The 13525-nt window shown below is 45.2% G+C and overlaps 1 protein-coding gene across 1 annotated transcript in view; it reads right to left on the bottom strand.

Annotated features, from left to right (window-relative positions):
- LOC139233595 (voltage-gated delayed rectifier potassium channel KCNH4-like) overlaps positions 1 to 13525 on the bottom strand; it is a 225905-nt gene that overhangs the window by 82292 nt on the left and 130088 nt on the right. The window contains exon 5 of the mRNA XM_070863997.1: positions 6405 to 6639. Coding sequence (XP_070720098.1) covers positions 6405 to 6639 — 235 coding nt within the window. The remainder of the gene's footprint in view (positions 1 to 6404; positions 6640 to 13525) is intronic.

Below are 13525 nucleotides of genomic sequence, written 5' to 3' on the forward strand. Positions count from 1 at the left end.
CGAGGGCAGAGGAGGGTGAACTTGTGTATTCAGTTTTTAGATTTTTACGGTAGATTTTCTGAGTCCTTGCTCATTGTTAGCGATTTTGCAACAGAAGGATCTGGATATATGTCGAAGTGTTATGTGCAGGGCCGTAGCCGGTGAGAAGTGTCGACGCAATATTTTAAATTCCATTACGGCGGATTTTCCGTTAAATCCGTATCCGGATAAATGAGAGTTTCCTGTATATGCCATTTAGCACAGGAAGCCCTCTTTGATTACTACTTACGAACCATTGTTCCCGCTGTCTTACAGATTCATTTTCTACATTCTTGCTTTTCAATTTCAGCTTTACTATTGAATTTGTTCTCAGGTTTTCATCCCTCTGAAAAAGTTAAAGCTAGTCTTCATATTAGCAAGTGACTTGATGAAACAATGCATTTTACTGCCGACATTTTTAAATGCAGAATAAACAGCTGTTTTACTCCCGTGGAGAGCATTACTTCACAGCTCTCTGCTGATGACTCATGTTGGTAAGTGCATTAGCCGGTGTGGTACCGAGTCATACAGACCAGGGAGAACCTGGGAAGATCCTGGTCTGTGCTGAGTTTTCTGATCTACAATTGAGCGCATGACACTGGGCTTGGGAGCGGGGGATGAACAGCCAGGTTTCCAACTCCTGATTGCTCGCCCTTAACTTCTGCTGGAAAGTCCACACTTGCGGATGGCGGATGAGGACAAGGTGGGGCTCAGCTATGGTGCCCTCACACGGCCACTGAGATGAGGGGGTCGACCTATGAGGAAAGATTGAGTAGGTTGGGCCTCCACTCATTGGAATTCAGAAGATTGAGAGGTGATCTTATCGAAACGTATAAGATTATGAGGAGGCTTGACAAGGTGGCTGCAGAGAGAATGTTTTCATCGATGGGGGAGACTAGAACTAGAGGGCATGATCTTAGAATAAAGGGGCCACCCATTTGAAACTGAGATGAGGAGAAATTTATTTTCTCAGAGGGTTGTAAATCTGTGGAATTCGCTGCCTCAGAGAGCTGTGGAAGCTGGGTCATTGAATAAATTTAAGACAGAGATAAGACAGTTTCTTAACCGATAAGGGAATAAGGGGTTATGGGGAGCGGGCGGGGAAGTGGAGCTGAGTCCATGATTGGATCAGCCAAGATCATATAAAATGGCGGAGCAGGCTCGAGGGGCCGTATGGCTTACTCCTGCTCCAATCTCTTATGTTCTGTCTTGGCTGAGAGGCAGGTGCAATAGAACCAAACTCCAGTGTGTGTCAGCACTTTATCAAGTGGAAAGCGACATTGAGGGATGGAAGGTGAGGAAAAATAATGGGGCAGATCTTGCGGCGGCAACGTACCAATGGAGTACGCCGTCGGCATCTGAATAGAATACGAACATAGATGATGGGGACCCTCCTTCACAAACTTGCTCTCTGACCCTGCGTACTCGAGGGCAGCATAATGACCCACGGATCCCGGGGTGCGGCCTGTGTGGAAGCTTACCTGGGATCACGTGGGCCTGGTGCTTCAATCAGGAAACCGAAGGGAAAGTGTCTACCTCTGTAATGTATGCACCTGTAAGTATACTCACAGGTTTGTAGAGCTGTTGACACGGGGCAGTCCCGTGCAATCGGTTTTTAAGTCAGTTCACGGGCTCCCAGGCCGCCTGCAATTTCTGCGGTCTGGAATGGTCCGTGTTCCATGCTTTTACTGAATGTGCGAGGTTGCAGCCCCTGTTCCAATATTTGAAGGGGCTGCTCCTCAAATTCTGGTTGCATTTCAGTCCCATGCTCCTGATCTTTGGGCATCCTGTGCGGAGCGGAACGGGCAGGTCGGAAGGCCTCCTCATAGGACTGCTCCTGGGCACGGCCAAGGTGGCCATTAACCGGTCCAGGCAACGGATGGTCGAGGGGGTCGTTCAGCCCGACTGCCTGCCTCTCTTCAACAGTTATGTTCGAGCCAGTGTGTCCCTGGAAATGGAGCACGTGGTGTCCACTGGTACACTCGCGGCCTTCTGCAAGAGGATGGCGCTGGAGGGACTGGAGTGCATTATCACCCCCAAATTTTAATTTAGCTGTTTAATGTCCAAAGTTTAATTTTTTAATTTGTCAGTTGTAATGTTCTAATTTGTCAGTTTTAAGAGGGCACATGATTTATAGTTTAATTAAAATAGTTGTAGAGCTGTTGAGTTGGGAGTGGTTTAGCCAGTCATGTGATGTTCACAAGACTCAATAAAACCCCGGCCAGTTGGGCTCAGGGGATCCATGATGAGGCAGGTGGTTGTGAGCCTGGTGGATGAACTGGTAATGTGTAGTGTGATTGTTAAACCTTTGCTAATAAACCAACTAGTTCTTAATAGCAATGTGTTGCTATGAATTCTTAAGCAAACATCATCATCATCATCATTGGCAGTGCCTCGAAGCGAGGATGACTTGCTTCCACACCAAAAAGGAATGAGTTTACAGCTGTTTCAATGAAGGATCTAATATTCCAGGTCCCGAACTATCATGTAAAGGGTGGAAGAAGCCCGTGCTTGGCTTTTTTTTAACGTGTGGCGGCCGTTGCACACCAGCCACCACATGGGCTCGACAGAGCTCAGCCTTGGTCCAGTGGCAAGGATTACCCAAGACTAACTGAAGACCAGCTCTGCTGCACAGACCGAGCGCGCACATATCGCAGTGTGGGCTGGCCCGTGCTGCCCCTGGGCCCTCGCCTCTTCTGGGCCCCAGAATCACATCTCTCCTGGGCCCCGGTCACTTTCCTCTACGGACACTTGCCGCTCCTTCGCCCCTCCTGCTGTGCCTGCCCGCACTGCAATCAGCCGTCGCCCTCCTGCAGCAGTACGCGCTGCTCCCTGCAGTGGTATGCCGCACGCTGCTCCCTCCAATGGCCCCGGCCTGCTGATGACCTTGCAGGCCGGGACTGCGCCTATTTCCAGGCCGGGCCGCTACACGTTGCTCCCTCCAATGGCCCTGAACCCACGAAGCAAATACATTACAACCACCAATACTGGTAACGTTCTTACTTGCATTTCACCCAAAGTTATACTTCTTACAGAATTATCTGCAATTGGATGTATTTTCAAAATAATAAGGAGTGGAGAATAAATAGTTTCAAGTTGACTCTCTCTTTCTCACACAGATGCAAATTGATATCAGATTTTTTCTTTTAATTAATTAAACTGTATTACAGTAAATTGTACCGTGTTTATTCATATCATCAAATTATATTACTGCCGGTCTAACTTGAAAGAAACTTTGGATTAATTAAAATAACAAACTGCTTAGAGCATTTTAGCTCTTGCTGAACCACCCTGGCTAGATGCAAACTTTATTTATTTTCACCATTAACATGGTTTAACCTGCAAAAGAAGGGAAAAAGGTGGTTCCTTTTGCATTGAAACAGGCTCCTGCGCCTGCTTTCACTAACTGTAACATTTCTGTCTGTAATTGGTGGGCAGTTGGCGGGCAATAAGCCCAACTTTGCACCGGCAATGAGGATTTCCCCGTCGGTACGGATCATCTGTCAAGACGTAAATTGGCAGATCGCAAGTTGGGGATTTAGCCCGTGCGCAAGTGCGAAGGGAAATCTCGAACCTGCGGTCAATTTCAACGGCAGTATGGTGGTGTACTCTCAGAGTACACCGTCATACCTGCCGCAAAATCTGCCCCAATGTTTTTCCAGTGCATCATTAACCCTGATCAGCTACTGATCAGCTGAAATGACAGCATGACAGTGACTCTACTATGGCTACCAGTCTGGTGAAAAGGCTCAGACTGCAGGTGGATGTAACCTCCAGTTCCAGACTGCTCAGCCTCTGCAAATTGGGAACCGTAGTCCTGGTGAAGCAGCAAAAATATAAAATCAGCTGGAAATTTTCCCCTTAGATACAGATCTGCAAACATTTCTTGGCAAAATTCTTTCCTTTTAATTAGGAAACAGGAATGAGAAGTTTGCAGAGCTAAAGTGGACATGTTTCAAATTTCCAAATGTAGAAAATCAAATAAAATATGTAATCACATTAAATTTTTCAAATAAGTCTCACTAGACAAAATCGCTATTAAAGAAATTAGTTGCAGATTGAAAGATATTTGAGTAAAAATGTGTTTCAGCTCCCCAATGGCGAAGGTGGTACAGGCAGCAGGTAACTGAGGCGTGCAGAATAAAGGTTCAACCAACAGCCTGCGCTGAGTTAACTGGGCTCAGCCGGGGCTGCAATAGGAGAAGCACAGCTAGCCTCATTGCAACATCACATGTAAAATATGCAGCAGTATTTGACCCCCTAGAGCAGTAACGCTATCAACGTCAGCATTAGGGCATAGCTGGACGTGGCAGTGAGGGACAAACCAGGAAAGCAGAGAAGGACTGACTTTTGCGGATTCTGTGATAAAGAGAGAGTGTAGTTAGAGAGAGCACTCCTCTAATTCTGCCCTCTTGAGCATCCCTGATAATGATCGATCAACCATTGGTGGCCATGCCTTCTGTTGCCTAGGCCCCAAGCTCTGGAACTTCCTGTCTAAACCTCTCCGCCTCGCCACCTCGCGTTCCTTCTTCAAGATGCTCCTCAAAACATACCTCTTTGACCAAGCTTTTGGTCACCTGCGCTAATTTCTACATTAAAGGCGCTATATGAATACAAGTTGTTCTTATTGTAATTTGCCAAAGGCCTGTTTGTGTTCCACAAACTACTCTTGAATATTGCAAACACCATCAGGGGATTTGCAGGGATCATGCAGTCCGCTAAAGCCTCTGCCTTTGGTAATCCTTTAATTAATTTTTAATTGCAAGTACTTACTACTGACTAGAGCAATACCAGTAATTCAGCTATAGAAACAGAAAATGCTGGAAGTACACAGCAGGTCAGGCAACATCTGTGGGTGGAGATGACGATGCTCCTACCCTGCGGAGTATTTCCAGCATTTTCTGTTTTTATTTCAGATTTCCAGCATCCGCAGTATTTTGCTTTTCTGGCAGTAATTCAACCAATGAGTTAGGCACACGGAATTATTTTGAAAAGAATAATGAATGAGACAACCCGACTTGAGTGGTGGAAACAAGAAAAGGATGTGGAGCAGAAATAATCAGAAAAGGCAGAGAAGTGTTATTGAACAGGTGGGTGAGCAATGAGCTAAATGAGGCATAAGTATCAGGGACTGCTCACTAAAATAAATGGAACTCATTGCTCAAAAGCTGGTGTTCAAATGGTGAGAGTTCGGAGTTTGCATCTTATACTGTAAAGTTAAAGGGCTGGATTTTAGGCTTTGCTGTTTTCGGGGTGAAAACGGAGGCGGGGTGGGAAAGTTACCGGCCGGGAATAGGTTGCACTTTAGTAAGGAATTTTCACCATCTGGGCCCTGTGACAGGGTGCGCAGCGCGAAAGGAGGCGTTGTACAACTTTCGAGGCACAAAAATGGGAAAATCGTGAACTAAAGTGCTGGGCCGTGTGTGCTCCGAGAGAGGCCTTGAAGCGGGGGGGTGGGGTGGGGTGGGGTGGGGGCGATCTTTTAAAAAAAAAACACATCATTCACAAAACAGTACCCATGCCACACCAGCATAAATTGCTCAAAAAATTAAAGAACAAACACTCACACTTACCTTTACAGCACTTTACCTTCCTCACTGTCGCCAGCATAGCTGGACCGCTCTGGTTTCCCAGGCAATCATTGTGAGGCGCGATTCCAGGCATACGGGTCGGGTTCGAGTCAAAACACGGATGGTGTCACAACGCGAGGCGCAGCTCTTCCCGGCAGTGCTGCTAAACTCTGCTGCAAAAACCGACCAGAGGATCGCGACAGGGCGCACGAGACCTCGCCGCCCCATTTCACGCCGCTCCGGAGCGCAAAGGGCCGGAAAATCCAGCCCAAAGTGATGTTACTGCCACCTTCTCACAGGGGATTCTCCATTGGATGATGTCATGGCTTGCGCAGATAATACAAAAACACACAGCCCAGAGTGGAGCAACGTTGCAAAAGTAACTCCATCATTTAACGATGTATTTACACTACAAATGTAGTACTGGTGCAAAGAATGTTCTCTTTGGCTTCGTTTCTGAACGTTGGTGTAGATCAGTTGGCAAGGCCCAAACTGACTCTGAAGTAAAGTGAAGTGAGTCTCTCCACTCTGGTAACAGCTCGGACCCTGATCGCACTGATACAGGCTGCATCTACACTCGTGTTGATACAAATCAAAACCGCTTCACCCTGTGCCGCAGTTATAGTATGAATGGTCATATGAGACTTGTGTAGCTATTTTACCTCACCATCTTGTCTCTCTGGTATGCGGAAGCCTTCATTCCTAACGCACACGTACCAGTGTGGCACTGCCTGAGGTGAAGTATCTGCACATCCGCCTGAAGAAATTGTGGAGTGTTCTGTGGTGGAGAACTGATTGACTTAAAACCCGGCTTACCGAAAATAAAGAGCATTTCCACAGCAATGTCGCTCCCAGTGGTGCTGCGGGAGCTGTCATCACTTTCTGTGAAGCAGACGTTGTATGGGACGGTCACAGCAACGTAAAACGTGGCCAGTAAGATGAGCCAATCCCAGCCGGCTTTGAACATGCTATAGTGCAGAAGGATGAAGCGAGATTTCTGGACGGACGCCACTTTATACTCCGGGAGGGAGGGCTTATTCTCAAACATGTTCTGCCAAAGAAGAAAGTCAAGCAGTTACACACAACAAAAAACTCTCATAAAATGAAAATAAATTGTGATATAATTACTGACCAAGCTTTCAGTTATACATAAAAAAAGAAATAGGAGCAGGAGTAGGCCATACGGCCCCTCGAGTTTGCTCTGCCAGTCAATAAGATCATGGCTGATCTTTGACCTCAACTCCACTTCCCCGCCCTATCCCCATATGCTTTGATTCCAATAGTGCCAAAAATCTATCTCTCTCAGTCTTGAATATTCTCAACAACTGAGCATCCACAGCCCTCTGGGCAGAGAAATCCAAAGATTCACAACCCTAGAAGTGTTTCCTAACTTCACTCCTGAAAGGTTGAAGTTTAATCTTTAGACTATACCCCCTAGCCCTAGACTCCCCAACCAGCGGAAATAGTTTCTCTGTATCTACCCTATCAGTTCTCCTTAATAGCTTGAAAACATCAATCAAATCACCCCTTAATCTTCTAAATTCCAGGGAATACAACCCTAGTTTGTGTAATCTCTCCTTGTCATTTAACCCTTGAAGTCCGGGTATCATGCTGGTAAACCTACACTGCACTCCCTCCAAGGCCAACATACCCTTCCTAATGTGTGGTACCCAGAACTGCTCACAGTATTCCAGGTATGGTCTAATCAGGACTTTGAATAGTTGTAGCATAACTTCTACCCCCTTGTATTCTAGTCCTCTAGATATAACGGCCAGAATTCCAATAGCCTTTTAAATTATTTTCTGTCCTTGTCCATGACATTTTAATGATTTATGTACATGGACCCCCACGTCTCTTTGGACCTCCACTGTTTCTAGTTTTTCCACCATTTAGAAAGTATTCTGTTCTATCCTTTGTAGCTCCAAAGTTAGCTAAATGTAAACCTTCACTGGTTGGCCTGCGTTTCTCCAAATGTACTTATTCCCCCTTTTCCTTAGCTAGCCAGGAACTGCATGTATAATCGAGGAGAACTCTCAAAGGGATATTTTTCAGGTATAATGGGATATATTTGGGCTTGATTCCTTGTCAGCAGCTGGTTACTTGGTGGGTTTTCCCACCTTTATTTGCTTGGTTATTGTTTTGTGAATGAAAACAAGAAAATCATGGGATGTCACACTGGATCTTACTTGGAGAATACGAATCTAAGTGGGGTAGAAGAACAATGGGATCTCAGAGTACACAAATCGCTGAAAGTAATCACAGGTTAACAAAGCCATAACAAAAGCAAACCAAACACTAGGTTTTATTTCTAGAAGAATTGAATTGAAAAGAAGAGAAGTTATGTTAAACTTGAATTGAATCTTGGTTAGACCACATTGGGAGTCCTGCATACAATTCTGGTCACCATATTATAAAAAGGATATAGAGGCGCTGAAGAGGGTGCAAAAAAGATTTACAAAGATGATACCAGAAATGCGAGGGTATAACTATCAGGAAAGGATGAACAGGCTGGGCCTCTCTTCTCTTGAAAAGAGAAGGCTGAGGGGTGACCTAATAAAAGTCTTTAAAATGATGAAAGGTTTTGATAGAGTAGATACAGAAAGAATGTTTCCACATGGGGAAAAACAAAGTTAGCGGCCATCAATATCAGATAGTTACCAAGAAATCAAATAGAGAATTCAGAAGGAACTTCTTTACCCAGAGAGTGGTGAGAATGTGGAACTCGCTACCACAGGGAGTGGTTGAAGCGAATAATATCGATGCATTTAAGGGGGGACTGGACAAGCATAAGGGAGAAGGAAATAGAGGGTTATGCTGATAGAGCTAGATTAGGAAAGATGGGAGGAGGCTCGAGTGGAGCATAAACACTGGCATGGACTGGTTGGGCCGAATGGCCTGTTTCTGTGCTTCCTGTCCTATGTAATCCTATGAATTGAACAGAAATAAGATGCAAGAATTTTTCAGGAACAGAAAAAATCCATTGAGTCCAACAAACCTATTTCTTTTTTTTTTAAATCAACATTCCTCAACAAATCCGTATTTTTTTTTCCCTCTTCAGAAATACCTCGAATTACCTCTTGAACCCATTTCTTTTTCTGCTTCAAACGGCAGTTCCTGGTAACTTATTTCCAAACTCTCATATCCCATGGATGAAACAGTTCAGTCTGACTTCCTTTATTCCTGCTAACTTCCTAAATATATCAGCTGAGACTGGTGCAGCTCATTAACCCCCAAATTCTACCTCCCCAATGGAATTCAAACACGCAGCTTTCTATTTCAGTGTTGTCTGGTACATCTTCAGATCCTGCCCGGCTTAGTCTGTGCACCTTGTAACCATTCTCCCCTCAACCCTGTAGATTCCCAACTTTCCTTGTAGTCCTTTCTGTATCCATGCATAGGAAGTTTTTAATAGAAATGTACATAAATGTAGGAACACTGCAACTCATAAAGCAGGTAAAATTGATCAAAATAGCAACTGCCATGCTGAGGAGCTATGTTACAGAGTGGACATGCCAACACATTATTCCCTGTGACACAATCCAATTCAGTCAGAATACCAAGATGTGCCATAGCTGCCCTCTGTTCAGTTATAGGTCATAGTAGCACTACATAATCAGCCACCATCTTCACTCACAGGTAGAAAGCACGTACACTTATAGGCAGCATGTCTTTTTAAAGGAGTTTTATTTTGTATGGGTTCAAATCCTTTTCTATTGCGGGGTTAGTAGCTTTGATGATTATTTTATTCCTGCACTTTGTAAAGAAGGATTGAACAGGCATTGCCTATAACAAACGGCTCACTTTGCGTCACTTACTTTATTAAATGCACTCTATCTCCCTAACCAGCAACATTCCAAGTGCTGGTAGGCTCTGAATTAACATCGAGAGTTACAGGGAGCAGAATGTTCACTGAGGGCTATAGGTGTGAGAGGGCAGGCCACAGGGCAGTATGAGGAGAGCCACTATAATGGACTAGAACTGCATGTGAAAAGTTTCAAGTGACACCAAAAGAACACAATAAAATCCAAAAAATTAATAATTCATATACAAGCAGCTTTCCAGATCCCAGTGAATTGTTGCCACATCCACATGTTTTGCTGCCTAGACTAATATACAAGCAGCATTTGTACCATTCCTAAAACAGATTACTCAAAGGACTTTCAAATTTCCAATGCATTTCAACAAATGCCCATTGATAGCAAGTGACTCACAACATTCAAGACGGAGTTAGATAAACAGTTGAGGAAAAATGAAGGTAGAGGGAAAGAGCAGGAAACTGGGATCAGAGCAGATAGGTCCAATGCTGAGCTAGCACAGGCATGACCTAATTTCTACTGTCTGTCATTAACTACAATTCTCCTGCCAGGGGAATGCGTGTAAGCCCACATGCATGAAACTCCCTTCACAGTAGTTACAAGTTAAATGGTTTTAGAGCACGGGCAGAAGGGACTACACTCCTCGAATATTTAAGTCTGGATAAAGCTAAAAGAAGTGTCCAGGACAGGCCTACGCACTTTCTAAATCATGTTTGGCAATGTTCTCGTTACACCCCATGCAGATGTGCATATTCCCACTCCAGGGGTCTCGGCAACGACGGGGCACCCACCCTGGACTTACCCTGCAGCTTTATGTGCAACACTGTACAAATATTAACAAACCAAAAAATTGCAGGGATATGGGGAAAGGGCGGGAGAGTGGGACCAACTGGATTACTCTTCAAAAGAGCCGGCGCAGACTCGATGGGCCGAATGGCCTCCTTCTGTGCTGTACTATTCTGTGATTCTGTGATTGTACATTTACTGGAAAATGGAGACTGTTTTGCATGGGTATTGAAGTTGCTGGAAGTTGTAGTATAATGCACCTTAAATCTGAGGAGGCATCAGGTACTGCACCAGCACAAAATCTTGGATTTTAGCCCAGAATACCAATAAAAATTAAGCAAATTGTACTCAGCAACCTCTTGGAATCTGTATTTTTGAGGTGCGTCTAGTTCTCTTTTCTGACATACGTAAAGGTATTTTTACACTGGCGCCCTAACCGATTGAATAACCAGGATTAGTTTGTTATGGCAAACGCCAGTGTAGAAGCCACATATTGAATACATTGTTATGCTTCATCGTGCAAGATTTGTGCACCAAAGTGTGACTAATAGCAATGGAGATAGGCAGGGGCTAATCAATATGCGATCAAGTTTTACTTACAAACATTCCCGACTGGGAGCTTTCAGCTTCCTGGCCATTGAGTACACGTAAATGGAGCAACAATAAAGAGAGAGTAAGGAACCAACAGCAACCAACAGGAGTCACTCAGCAGAAATACTTCAACAGCAAACAAACAGGGCAGAGAAAGGAACAGGAGCAGGACATGTCTGATGTTTCTACAAGGATCCACGGACCCTTTTTATTCATATACAGATGCGAATAAAATTGGGACATTACTTGGCCTTTTCCAGAGAAGATTAGCAGAGCAGTGAATAACTGAAATCCTCTCTCAATTAATGCTGAACCATCAGAGTACTAAAAAAAACAGCTAGAAGTTCATATTTTCATTTTATTTGTTTGATGAGTGTATCAATATGTAATTATGTCATACTGTTCTATCTAGCAACCAAGACGCCAACACTGTATTTGTTTCTGAAGAAAGGGTCTTCGTAGAATCATAGATATTTATGGTACAGAAGGAGGCCATTTGGCCCATCGTGGTCTGTGCTGGCCTAAAGAGCTACTCAGCCTAATCCCACTTTGCAGCTCTTGGTCCGTAGCTTGTAGGTTGCAGCACTTCAAATGCACATCTAAGTACCTTTTAAATGTGTTGAAGGTTTCTGCCTCTACCACCCTTTCAGGCAGTGAGTTCCAGACCCTCACCATCCTCTGGGTGAAAAAAGTTCTCCTTAACTTCCCTCCCATACTGCTACCAATTACTTTAACTTTATCTTTCTTATTGTCATGCTTCTGAAATAGGTGCCTCGCTGAGTCTTACCAGAGAAGGATCGAAGACCAGAAACACCAACCCACTGAAAATATCAAACTTTCAGGGCTTGAATTTAGGCTTTTCTGTTTTCGGGGCGAAAATGGAGGCCGGGGTGGGAAAGTGAACAGTCGGGAATAGTTTGCGCTTTGGTGTGTAAATTTGGGCATCTGTGCCCTCCATAGGGGGAACAGCGCTAAGGGAGGCGTTGTACACTTTTTGTGGTGCAAGGATGGGAAACCCGCAAACTAAAGAGCCAGGCTGGGAGTGCTCCGAGAGAGGCCTGGGCAGGGGGGGGGCGGGAAAACATTTTTTAAAAACACAAAATATTCTCAAAACATTGCCCACGCTACCACAACACAAATTGCTAACAAAATTAAAAGAACACACACTCACACTTACTTTTGCAGTCCATTACCTTCCCGGACCGCACTGATTTCCCAGGCGGTCATTGTGGCCGCACTTCGGGGTCGGGCAAAAGTTCAAAGTACTACCGGTGTCGCAATGAGAGGCGTTGCACACCTGGGCGCAGGTCTTCCCGGTGGCCCTGCCTCAGTACCGCCACAAAACCCGACCGGAGGAACGCGGCGCGGCGCAGGAGACCTCAACGCCGCCTTTCACGGCGCTCCGGGGCGAAACCCGGAGTGCAAAGGACCGGAAAATCCAGCCCAAACTCTTTTATCAGTAAGAGGCGTCAGTGAGTGATTGAGGGAATTCACCCATCTCCTTCCCAACAGGAAGCCCGTCCTCGAACAACTCATGGAAAAACAAGGATTTTGAATGATTGCCACCTGTGCTTTATTTGTGCCAGGCTGTGTTGTGTAACTAAAGCGGGAAATTCATGCAGGAAAAGAGAAAGTGCTGGACACAGCATGTCAGTCAATGCCTGTGGAGAGAACAGATGAGGTCATGGTTCAGGATCTGGAAATTCCTGAGCGCTGGAAACCTACTGGTGGCACTGCGGACCACAGTTCATGACCGCCGAAATGAACAGCACCGGCAGCACCAGTATCCTGGTGCTACTTGCTAATTAACATTAGCGCAGCACTAAACTCACGATGTAAGGCTGGTTTTCGGGCGCTAGTCTCAGCAGGAGGCCCAATATAGCGCCACTGGAGCAAGAACTGCCTTCTCTGAAAGCAAGGCAATCATTTTAGAAATCAGTGCGGTCTCTTAAAGGGGAATTGCCTTCTAAAATGAAAAAATAAAAATCATTTAAAAATAGAAACATAGAAACATAGAAAATAGGTGCAGGAGCAGGCCATTCAGCCCTTCTAGCCTGCACCGCCATTCAATGAGTTCATGGCTGAACATGAAACTTCAGTACCCCCTTCCTGCTTTCTCGCCATACCCCTTGATCCCCCGAGTAGTAAGGACTTCATCTAACTCCCTTTTGAATACATTTAGTGAATTGGCCTCAACTACTTTCTGTGGTAGAGAATTCCACAGGTTCACCACTCTCTGGGTGAAGAAGTTTCTCCTCATCTCGGTCCTAAATGGCTTACCCCTTATCCGCAGACTGTGACCCCTGGTTCTGGACTTCCCCAACATTGGGAACATTCTTCCTGCATCTAACCTGTCTAAACCCATCAGAATTTTAAACGTTTCCATGAGGTCCCCTCTCATTCTTCTGAACTCCAGTGAATACAAGCCCAGTTGATCTAGTCTTTCTTGATAGGTCAGTCCCGCCATCCCGGGAATCAGTCTGGTGAATCTTCGCTGCACTCCCTCAATAGCAAGAATGTCCTTCCTCAAGTTAGGAGACCAAAACTGTACACAATACTCCAGGTGTGGCCTCACCAAGGCCCTGTACAACTGTAGCAACACCTCCCTGCCCCTGTATTCAAATCCCCTCGCTATGAAGGCCAACATACCATTTGCTTTCTTAACCGCCTGCTGTACCTGCATGCTAACCTTCAATGACTGATGTACCATGACACCCAGGTCTCGTTGCACCTTCCCTTTTCCTA

The sequence above is a fragment of the Pristiophorus japonicus genome, chromosome 21 (assembly GCF_044704955.1).
Source record: "Pristiophorus japonicus isolate sPriJap1 chromosome 21, sPriJap1.hap1, whole genome shotgun sequence".
NCBI classification, from domain to species: Eukaryota; Metazoa; Chordata; class Chondrichthyes; family Pristiophoridae; genus Pristiophorus; species Pristiophorus japonicus.